The 11,861-nt window shown below is 38.3% G+C and overlaps 1 protein-coding gene across 1 annotated transcript; it reads left to right on the top strand.

The window, feature by feature from the left end:
• The first annotated feature begins 476 nt into the window (after positions 1–476).
• ALAS1 (5'-aminolevulinate synthase 1) lies at positions 477–10,725 on the top strand. The gene is made up of 10 exons (XM_065407471.1): positions 477–681; positions 2,360–2,578; positions 3,789–3,938; positions 4,080–4,302; positions 4,924–5,108; positions 6,234–6,413; positions 6,550–6,714; positions 8,090–8,358; positions 9,000–9,162; positions 10,427–10,725. Exons 1-10 carry the CDS (start codon positions 483–485, stop codon positions 10,585–10,587), a joined length of 1,914 nt encoding a protein of 637 aa, XP_065263543.1. The 5' UTR covers positions 477–482; the 3' UTR covers positions 10,588–10,725.
• Positions 10,726–11,861: the final 1,136 nt, after the last annotated feature.

The following is an 11,861-nucleotide window of genomic DNA, read 5'->3' as shown; positions in this document are numbered from 1 at the left end:
ATTGTAAAATCGCATTTTCCTATTGGTTTTGTGTTGTGCTCCCTCCCCTTGCGTGTGCAAGCCCAGGGACGCTAACCCAAAGTAAACCGGGGGAGGGGAGTAATTTTAAGTGTTGGCTTATTACAGTAATCTTACAGTCAGTTAAGAAACCCAGCAGTTCTGTGAATAGGCTGCTGATGTCCATTTAAATGTGCCAGGGCTCTCCCTCCACTTCCTTTTGGAAGACTGTTGTACAACCCCCCTATATCTCCTCTTAAGAAGATATTTCTGATACTCTACCTGGTTCTTTGCTTAAGTCATCCCATTATTATTAGTAAATACCACACTGTACTGCTTTCCATCTGCTATAACCTAATTGTATTGTGTATTATTCAACTCTGAAGTAGTCTGGAAAACGGTTTTATATGTAAGAAATGATCTGACACTTACATTTAACATTGTTATCATTTCTATATTTTGCTACAGGATCAAAAAATCCAAAAATGGAAACTGTTGTTCGCCGCTGCCCCTTCCTGTCACGGGTATCCCAGGCTTTTCTGCAGAAGGCTGGCAAGTCACTGCTCTTTTATGCTCAGAGCTGCCCTAAAATGATGGAAGTTGGGACCAAGCCTGCTTCCCGTGCCCTGGGTACTTCAGTTGTTCACTGCCAACAAGCTGAAGAAACCACCTCACCCAATGACAGTCAGTGTCAATTTTGTGTTTCTTTTTATAGCTAGTTAATGATGTACAAGCTACCATATCCAGAAGCTTATTTATTTTAATCTAATTTTAAGCTTTCTCATCATAAGGCTTTTTAGATTCTACTTACAACTGTATTTATGTTTAATATTAGATCCCATCCTTTGCCTTTAATTTGTCAGGTTATGAGAGGCTGTACAGTAGAACCTCTCAATTGCCCCTAATTTTGCTTTCTCAGTGACTGGCATGAACACCTCAAAAAGACTGAAATGTTTACCAGTAAACATCTCAAAATGTTGTCCTTACTCAGTGTTGCTTATGTTCTGGTTCAAACACTTCAGTTTAAAAAAAAAAAAAAGGACTGGTCTCTGATTTTAGTTTGTCTGGTTTATTAAACTTTGCTTTGAGGGTAAACTGCTTAATACTGTAAAATTCAGTGCCTTGCTTGTTGCACTTAGAATAGTGTTATGAGTTTGGAATTCTAAACTTTGGATTTGGTAACACATCTGAATCTTGGCTTTCTTGTAATACAGTAGAAGTGTAAATGAAATCCGTTTCAGTGTGTGCTACACACTGAACAATTGAATGGCAAATTGTGGGAGGGGGAACCTGGTTGTTTGAGGAGCACACCACCTTCCAAAAACCTAGGAAATGCAGAGAATGCTATAACGCGCACCTTTTGCTGTGGGAGCAAAGGTGAAAAGGTATGCAGTATAGAAGAAGCAATGTTGCCTCCACAAGAGGAAAGTGAATTGGCCCCGGGGGCTGTTGCAAAGCAGACAGTAAATTATTACAGGACCACTTTAGTTGGATATAATTTGCTCTTGTCAGATAACTTGCATCCTACATGCATTATTCTACAACATTCCATCCTTTAAACTTGCATGTACCTGCACTATGTTAATCTTCACTGGTAATGACCATAGGGTGGAAATCTGTAAGATTTCCAGGGTGTCATTTTTATTCAATTGTTTTTCACAATAACAACCCTTGACTTGTTTAATAAATGCTTCCTGCTTAAGTAGACAAGGAAGAACTTTTTAAAAACACTTTGGGAACTGCCCAGCCAGAAGGAAACTTCTGGAAACTGTAACTGCCTGAGCTGGTGTATTCTCTAAGTATTTTGCTTAATCTTCTCGAACACTTACTGCTTAAAACTTCTTTGAAAGTAATTGGACTATTTTAAAACTGAAGTTCATACTCTGCAAACTCTAATGTAATGTCTGAGAGCAAAGTTCTGCTGATCATAACTATGTAATTGGTGCAAATCCAGGTCAGTAGAGTTCTCAGATCTCTTATGATTTGTGGCTGTTTATTGACTCTGGTTGAGAAAATTCCTTAGAGGATTTATAATCAGAAATAGTAGGGGAGAAGGGGCAACTGGGAAACTGTCAGCTGAAAGAAATTTAAGTTGAAATTAACTCATCCACAAAGCACACTGTCTCCTCATTTGGGGAAGAGGCAATAGTATTGCACTCTTCAAGAAAATTTGGGTTTAAATGTTCATCAGATACTGAACAGTCATACTTTGTGTGATAATACAAGTACAGATGGCTCAGTTGAGCAATTCTGAATGGCTTGTGGTTTAGTGTAATAGTTGTCAGAGAAGTTTTATGTTCTTGTGCAATCAGATCACCCCAGTTTCTGTTTTTTAACCCTTGTTTTGTTTCTCCTATCCAAGAGGCCAAAAATTCCAAAGAGGTGTCCCAGGAGAACACCAGTGGATCCCAACTGCCTATTAGCCATCCACCTGCTGTTACTAGCCAGAGCACTAGTCAGAGCTCTGCCACTAAATGCCCTTTCCTGGCAGCTCAGATGAACCCTAGGAATAGTAATGTTTTCTGCAAAGCCAGCCTAGAACTCCAAGAGGATGTGCAGGAAATGCAGGCTGTAAGGAAAGGTATGTTTTTATGTATGCTGCAATAGACAGTGAAATATACTCTCTTGTAACACTCTGCTTGCTAGCACTAGTCTTAGAGATAAAAGCCAAGTCTGACATAATTGCTACCTTATAGGCCAGAGGGAGGGTCATGGGACACTGCAGCAAAAGGATTTTATTGCAGAATATAGGAATTTTAATTGTGCTCATGCAGTGCTGTTTATATTACTCAGTTTGTTGTGTAATCTATTTTATACCAACTCTTTGGGTTGGTTGGTTTGTTTGGTTTTTGCAGCTGGGTTTAGTGAGAATTATGTTCTAATTGCAAAACAAATATGTCAAACTACAGCACTCTTTATCAGTTAGCTCTAAGAAATACCTCTTGATATTGCTTATAAAAATTCAATGTCTTCACCAAAAAATTACCAATGTGTAGAACACATTAGCATTGCTGCCTACATGAACATATTCAAAGAATTAAGCAGCTACAGGCTGGAAAGTGCAAAGCAGGACACTAGAGAAAAGAAGTAATTTAATAGAAACCACCTCCCTTCCACCCTGGACCGTCTTTTCCTTAGTATTTTGATTGTAGTAGTGCCTTATGGCCCTGATCAGAAATTGGTGTCCCATTGCACGTGTCACTAGACAAATAAGATTGTCCCTGCCATAAGAGAACAAAGTTACTTTCAGATTAAAGTAGTTTTGTCAAAACTTTGTGTTAAACGAAGGCTTTTCTTTCACCAATACTAAGTCTTGCTGCTTCCTCTGGAAGAAGTCAGTTTTCCTTACCCGTTCACTCCAGCTTTTCCAGTCTGCTGCAAGCCCTGGTAACAACGATCCATATCAATAGAACAGAAGCTTGGAATAATAGAGAAACACTTTTACCTACAACTAAAGCATGTGTTTGGCTCTCGTAGCCTACATACCAACTTCTTATGTCAACTGAATTGGTCCCAGACAATTATTGAATCTTCTCAATTGGACCTCAGTTTTTGTTAGACAAGATCCGATTTCACAAGGTCTGAGAAAAGTATGGCTTTCTCTTCAGCTTCTGAGTCTCATCGCTCTGCTTTAGTGTCTCAACTAAGATTTTTTTTATTTTAAACAATTTAAGATACTGGATTCATAACTTTTCATGGCATACAATCTTTTGTATATCTTTTTGATATAAGATGGTGTCAAACTGACTTTAATAATCACTGGATTTCTTTGCAACATCTCAAATGTACAGAGTTTACTAAAACACCAGTGAATCCCACTGTGATAAACATCAAGACTTCTGGAGAAGAGCAGAATGGCTTGCTGAAGAAGTTCCAGGATATTATGTTAAAGCAAAAACCAGAAAGAGTGTCTCATCTGCTTCAGGATAACTTGCCAAAATGTAAGGATCAATCTTGTTTGATTAGCAAAATAAATTTGAATCTGCTAAATCCATTTTTGCAGTATCCAGCTGCAGACAGATCTTTTGACATTCAAAAGTGTTAATTCTTTCTTGTATTTAATAGCCTCTCTCCTCTTCTAGCTGTTTCTACTTTCCAGTATGACCAGTTCTTTGAGAAAAAAATTGATGAGAAAAAAAAGGATCACACGTACCGTGTATTCAAAACTGTGAACCGAAGGGCACAGGTTTTTCCCATGGCAGATGACTACTCTGATTCCCTTATCAGCAAAAAAGAGGTGTCTGTATGGTGCAGCAATGATTACCTAGGGATGAGTCGCCACCCTCGAGTGTGTGGAGCTGTTATGTAAGTAGTTCTATAACTTCAATTAAAAGTAAAATGTTTGGTAACCACAAGGTATGCAGTGATCTAAAGGAAACTAACTCAAAGAGTATTACTTTTTAGCAGATGGATAATCCTCCCTTCTCACATGTTTGACTACTAACTGTCATAAAACAACTTAAAATATAGTTGGTTCTAGTGCTGCAACACTTTAAGTGGTGAACCCCCTGATATTCCTCCTTTGTGTATTTGGTTATATATGGGGGCTTATGGAAAACTGCTGGACAGCATACTGTAATTATCTTAACATGTCTCAGTACCTATTAAATATAGATAGCTCAGCATAAGGCAGTGGAGTCCTACAATTTTTGTAAGGGGCGTAGCTAGTAAATTGCATTAGCTTTGAGCTCATGAAGTTCCTTGCAAAACTTAGTTTTGCCCGCCAAGATCCTTATTCAAACTGTAAACAAATACAGTTGCACCTCTTGTACCCATTTCTCTTTAACCACGACTGCTTTTATGTAAGTTATTAAGGAATGGTGGTTTGTTATGGAAGATAATGTCCCTTTTCCTGAATTGTTCACATGCAGCTGAGAGTCAAATAGTATTGATTAACACTGGTTCCCTTTTGAACATTTCTTAAAGGGATACATTGAAACAACATGGTGCTGGAGCAGGAGGCACCAGAAATATTTCTGGAACAAGTAAATTTCATGTTGATTTGGAGCAAGAGTTGGCTGATCTCCATGGAAAAGATGCAGCATTGCTGTTCTCATCATGCTTTGTAGCTAATGATTCCACTCTCTTCACATTAGCTAAAATGTTACCAGGTGAGATCTGATGTACTGGATACTATGCAATGTAATACTACGTTCTGCAAATAAAATACCCTGAAATTTCATTGAAAACAAACTTCTTTCAGATGATACCTGAGATTCTGACCATTTTTTGATCACTAAATATCACTTTAAAAAAAAAAAGCAGTCTTCACTAATTTCTATTGTGGTGGCACCTAAACACCTTGATCAGGATTTGGGGCATTGTTCTATATACCATATTATAAGTTCATCAGGCTGCACCTGTATCAGACACACAGTGGGGGTTCAGACTATGAGCAGAGTGCCCAAGGTGGTGGTTGGTACATATCTCAGTTCCGTTTATTCTCTTTAATCTAAAAGTGAGGAACTTTAAAGGGTAGGGAAGGATGGAGAAGAGCAGGGAGAAAGGAGACTGGCAGTGGAGGGACTGAGTGAGAAGGACATGAGTTGAAGACAGAATCAACCAGAAAATGTCTGAAGTTCAAACTGTAAAAGCAGCCTGCGGATATCACGGGCTGAGGGGAGGTACTGGAGGGATGGGTGGCAGCAAATGATGCCCAAGTTGGAGGTCTTCCTGCCCAGTTGCTGTAACTCCCTGCTGTTTCTAGAGGCTGGCTTCACTTCTGGAAAGACCTACTGTTTTCCCCACCCCATGTAGCTGCAGGTGGAAGGATGGTTTTTCCCCTGCTATAGTCCAGGATGTGGTTAACGCTGGTAAACTGACTCTTTCCAATCTTGTATCTGCTGTTGCTGGAGAAATGTCTACAGTTAAGACTTCTGTAACTTCCAAATATAAAATTAACCTTAAAGTATATTTCTTTGGGATTGGGTGTTTACTTGTCTTAAGGCAGTTATGCAGATTTAAAGTTGTGAATTCCTGGAAATAAGTGTCTTAATTTCAGAAGCACGCTAAAGCAAAAATAAAAAATATAGCTATTTCAGTGGGTATTCTGTCTTAAATCAGAAACTTTGCGGTAAAATATTTAACAAAAATTTCTATAGCGACTCCTCTCTTCTGGGGCTAAAACACAAATTTACCAGCACAATCCCATTTCATATCATTTTTAGGTATCTGTACAATCTGTCCTCTCTTTCAGTACAGCCATAACTACTAGTAATCTTTGGTTGTCCCCTCAGGCTGTGAGATTTACTCAGATGCCGGAAACCATGCCTCCATGATTCAAGGAATTCGGAACAGCAGAGTGCCTAAGCACATATTTCGCCATAATGATGTCAATCATCTCCGAGAACTACTGAAAAAATCAGATCCATCTACTCCCAAAATTGTTGCATTTGAAACTGTTCACTCAATGGATGGTGAGTCTGTTTTAAAAAGCTTGTATCCTTTGTTAAATAGGTGACTTACTGAAACATAAATTGTCTTTTTCTTTAAGCTACGAAATATGTATATACCATCAAAAGCAAGAACTTGTGATTACTGTTTTGATCTCAGGTGCAGTGTGTCCATTGGAAGAATTGTGTGATGTAGCTCATGAGCATGGGGCGATCACTTTTGTAGATGAAGTACATGCTGTTGGGCTGTATGGAGCTCGGGGTGGTGGCATAGGCGATCGGGATGGAGTCATGCATAAAATGGACATAATCTCTGGAACACTTGGTATGTGTATCTTCTGGCCTTTTAGTTACAAAAGTGTGTAAACTGTTTTTGTACAAATGCCAGCAAAGTTCACGCTGCAGACAAGGTGAAGGAATAAAATGAACTCCAATCATGTCAGTAAACTGACTTGTTCCTAGGAATTGAAGCATGGGATTTTTAAAACCACCTGAATGACTGACTTAGGCTCCCCAGTTCTATTAACTTTCAAAGGCACTTGTGCTAAGTCACTTAGGCTGATTCAAAAATGCCACCTGAAATGGTAAGTTAGCAAAATGACCCTAGTGGCATAGTCACTACACCTCTATCAGTGAATTCATGTGTGAGAAAGTTAATTGTGGTGCAGTGCTCTATATTTAGATCTTAACTCTCCTTTGTGTAAGGTGGAATGTTCCTAATCCAGAAACCTGAGATGGGAGTTATGTAAGGAGATTTGGCAAGAACTGAAAGAATCAATAATATTCTTTTGGATGCAACTCAGACTGTTTTTGAACTATTAGAGTTCAAATACTGGAAACTGTGAAAATCCGTTTAAACTATGTACTTAAAAATATAGAGCAAGAGTTGAAACTCCACCTTAAACCAAATCACCACCACATGTTTTTCTAAGAATTTTATTTGCAATCTCAAACGTCAGCATGATATAAACAGAAAAATAGTGCAATCGGCTTCAGTTTAATTTGGCTTTGTTTTGGCCTTTAACTATTGGGTAATATCCTTTGAAATGGTGATTACTGTACATGCCCAGTAGATTGCATGAAGCACATAAATAAGATGCAAAGAGAGGACAGGAGTGAGGGCTATTTTTAGTTATCTCAGGAATAGATTACCCATCTAAACCTGCTGGAGAAAAAAGCAGAGGTAGTGGAGTACAAATAATGGTCCTGAGTGTTTAAACTCATTGGAGTAATAAAATATATTCCAATACTTACTGAATTTGTTTATTTTTGGGTAGGATTTACATTTTTCTTCACTGGCATTAAAATACAGTGCAAGAATCTTTTGTCCTAGGAAACACTAGTAGGTGCTGTTTGTGAATTTTTTTGTCTTAAACAATACTCTCGTAGCAGTCACATGGTTTCTTCATAACAGCGTGGGATTTTTGTGGGGTGGAGTGGATTAACCTTGTCTTGTACTAATTTACCACTAATTTGTAAGCACTAGATTAAAATTGAGGACCCTTATTGTGTGCTAAATTATTGGAAAGACCTAATTGTGTTGCTGATAGGAAGGTCAGGATTTGGAGTTCTACTTAAATGTTTGTGTCAGAATGATCTCAGAGTCCAAGAAAAAATAAGTACAACTGTCAGATCCTGGCTTGCAGTTATCTTTTCTAAAAGATAGAGTAAATAATCTTGACACTGTTTCTTCTTTTCAGGCAAAGCATTTGGTTGTGTTGGCGGGTACATTTCCAGTACAAGTTCTTTGATAGACACTGTACGTTCCTATGCTGCTGGCTTCATTTTCACAACATCCCTGCCACCCATGCTGTTAGCTGGTGCGCTTGAATCAGTTAGAACTCTAAAGAGTGCGGAAGGACAAGTTCTTCGACGCCAGCACCAACGCAATGTTAAACTCATGAGACAAATGCTGATGGATGCTGGACTCCCTGTCGTACACTGTCCCAGTCACATCATTCCAATCAGGGTAACTAAAGATTTATGGTCTTTTTTTTTTTTTTTTTTTTAAGTTTATGGAAAGATGTTCCACAAGAATAAACTTGTGTGTATTACAGAAAATACCTGAAGCTGAATCTGACTTATATTCTTACACAGCATGTAAAGTGCATAGCTTATTTTAGGTTTATGTAGTATGATGTAGGCTGAAGCTGAGGGTTTTCCTTAAATGACTAAAACCTGCTGTTTTTAAAAAAAAATTTGCAGCAGGGTGTTAGCCAACAAATTGAACTGGCAAATGCTATAAGTTCCATTCACACTTAACTAACTTTGTGTTTTGTACTTTCCTATTTGTACTATATACTAAATTTAAATATCTTCAAGTGTACAAAAATGCATACTGAAGGAATTATTGGAAGTATTCTGGCAAGAATACTACAGGGAAGTTTTACATTTCCCTTCTATACCATGTTCTGTTCTAATAAGCACAGGGAGGACAAAATGATGATTAAATTCTGATTTTTGTGGGTAGTCCATACTTAAACTGGAATTTTCCACAGATTGTGGCTTTTAACTAACTTTTCAAACCTATAAGGTTGTTTGGGATTATGTATTCTGATAATTACACATGCGTAGTTAGTTACCTTGAACTTGACCATTTTGTAAATCTAGGTTGCAGATGCTGCTAAAAATACTGAGATCTGTGACAGACTGATGAGTCAGCACAGCATCTATGTCCAGGCAATAAACTACCCCACAGTTCCACATGGAGAAGAGCTGCTGCGTATTGCCCCAACTCCTCATCACACACCTCAGATGATGAATTATTTCCTTGGTGAGTGAATGGACTCGGACAGAGTTAAGAACACTAGAGCATTTTATAGAATCTTCATTCTGAAGAATTACGATATGATCCCTGATCTATTGCTAACTTAAAGAAAATATCTACACCTTGCTTGGCCTAGCTGGGAAAGCTCACTTTGGAAGAAGATGAACTATTGCTACAAATGAAGTTTTAGAAAGTGCTGTCAATGTTTCCCATTGATTTGCCTTTGAGCATGAGTGGTGGTAGCCCTCTGTCTGAAAGCTACAAAATGCTGCAATACAAAAGCCCAGAGCAGTACTAAACCAGTCTTCAGCCATCTTATGGTTCTTTTACACATTCTAGTTTAAGGATCTATATTTTTATAAACAGAGGTATTGTCTTATAGTGGATGCTTGTTTAATAGTGCTAATCTGTGATTTTGCAGTTTCCATAAGAAATCACCTAGTCATCTGTACATTTAATCAATATTTGTTACAGCAAAGTAGCCTGGTATCTCACCATTTAGTCCTGATTAATTTATACCAGTTAATAGCTGGAAAATGAGATTTGGGACTCCTGGATTTTTTTAACCTAGTGAGTCCAGGCAGAGCTGGGAAGTCTGCACAAGTGAGCCTCTCAGCCCAGTTAACAGAGTTGGCACGGCTCATGCTAGTACTCTAAAACTAGCTACGGAGACAGCATTTTGAAGTTGCAGCTTGGGCTGGAGCCTGGGTTCCGAAGATTATCGGGGTGGGCTTCAGAGCCTGAGCCACAACTTCAAAGTGCTGTCTATACAACTATTTTTAGAGCACAACCCCAAGTCTGTTGACCTGGCATAGGCTTGCTTCCAGGGTATGTGTAGACAGACTATGGTGGCCCTGGGAAAGTCTTCCACGATTTCAGTTTAGTAAACCGTAAAATGGGGTAAAGGCTGTGAGCATATTGAAAGGCTTTAAGTGCTTTTTGATTCTCTGAAGAAAGGCAGTTCCATTTTATTATAGAATAAGAATAATAGGCTATGGATGGATGGATGGATAGATAGATTCATAACTTTGAAGGTGAACTAGTGTCAGTATTTGAGAGCTCCCTCAACACCTTTCTTTGCTAAGCAAAAGTTGTCAGGCATTTCAAGTAGGTAGCTTTTTGTTGTTTGTTTTGGGTTATTTTTACTTTCACTTCACCTCTAAACATTGCAATTCATCATTTGCAGTACTCAGTGTTTTGGAAAGCATTCTAGGTACTGAAAGCTTATTAAAATCAGAATATTCTTAAATGTCTTCCTTTTGTCTAACAGAGACACTGATGGCTACGTGGAAGACCGTTGGTCTGGAGTTGAAACCGCACTCTTCAGCGGAATGCAATTTCTGTAGAAGGCCTCTGCATTTTGAGGTGATGAGTGAAAGGGAAAGATCCTACTTCAGTGGCATGAGCAAACTAGTATCTGCTAGTGCTTGAGTAACCTGTTAACCTTGTCCATGTCTAGTCCTCTCTAATATCCAAATAGCCTTGGTAGCCTTTTTAAATTGCATATTAAATTATAACATTTTAATCAATAGTCTAAACACAGCTTTGAAAATAAAGTTAAAAACACGGTGTCCTGCCTCTGTCCTTTTAAGCTCATTGCTGTTGTGTTGTGTTAATCTTTACCAATAAAACTGTAGGATTAGTGGTCAGAAAAATAAAGTGGAACAAAAACAATCTCAATTCTAACACAATTCATTAGTATGTAGTTTCTGATTTACCAACTTATGCCCGTGTGACTATTTCAGTGAAAAATATTATCATTAAATGGGACATTATGTAAGCCTTTCTCTCTCTTTCCCCCCCCCCCCCAAGTTGAAAGGGAAAATTGTAATGAGAATTAGTGTGGATGCAGACCTGACACGGCATAAGTCCTTCCTGAGTTCAGGGCACTGGAACAGATTCAAGAGTGTAGTCCTCTATTTCTTGATAAGAACCTTTTTCCAGCTCAGGTGGCCTATGCAGGTTTAAAAAAAAAAAAAAAAAAATTCTTAATCTTGTGCCATGTGATTAAACATTTAAAGTATAACACCTATACAATACCTTTTAGAACATTTACACACTCTTCCCAGCAGTACCATCCCTCTGGCCTCAAAACAATAGGGAAAAAATAAGCTTGCATATTGTCCACTTGATCAATTTCCCTGAAGAAAGTACACAGTGCTTTTTCCTTCTCACACCTACAGAATTACTTCCTTTTGGAAATACGTACAAAAAACATTAGTCAAATGTTCCAGTAAATAAGTGTCAAACATTCTATGAACAAAGGTTTGGGATTGCTTGAAATCACTACATCTAACACAGGATTTGGAGTGATATAGGCAGCAAGCACAGCCTGGTGGGGGAGGGAACAAAACATGTAGTATATAGCCCCTCTATGGGGCATGCACACACTTGACTCAGCAGTTTTGACTGATAAGGGAAAAGTAGACCTAGTTCATCCAGTTTACTTAGTAGCAGTGATGCACGCAAGTACAAAGGTCTCCACCCCAATGAGGAAAAACTTACATTTAAACCACACAATTTGCAGCAGATCAATAGTGTAATAAAAAGCTCACTTATCTACCACATATTATTTAAATCTGTTTCAGTTATTTCCTTTAATAAATACTGCTCTCATTACAGTGTTGCTGTATCCACCTCTAAAAACAAAGGGTTTGGCTGTTATCTAATATGACTCACTGGAAAGCATTTATGAACTATGTCAT

This window comes from Emys orbicularis, chromosome 7, assembly GCF_028017835.1.
Source record: "Emys orbicularis isolate rEmyOrb1 chromosome 7, rEmyOrb1.hap1, whole genome shotgun sequence".
Taxonomy (NCBI): Eukaryota; Metazoa; Chordata; order Testudines; family Emydidae; genus Emys; species Emys orbicularis.
This window is presented reverse-complemented; position numbering and strand designations above follow the sequence as displayed.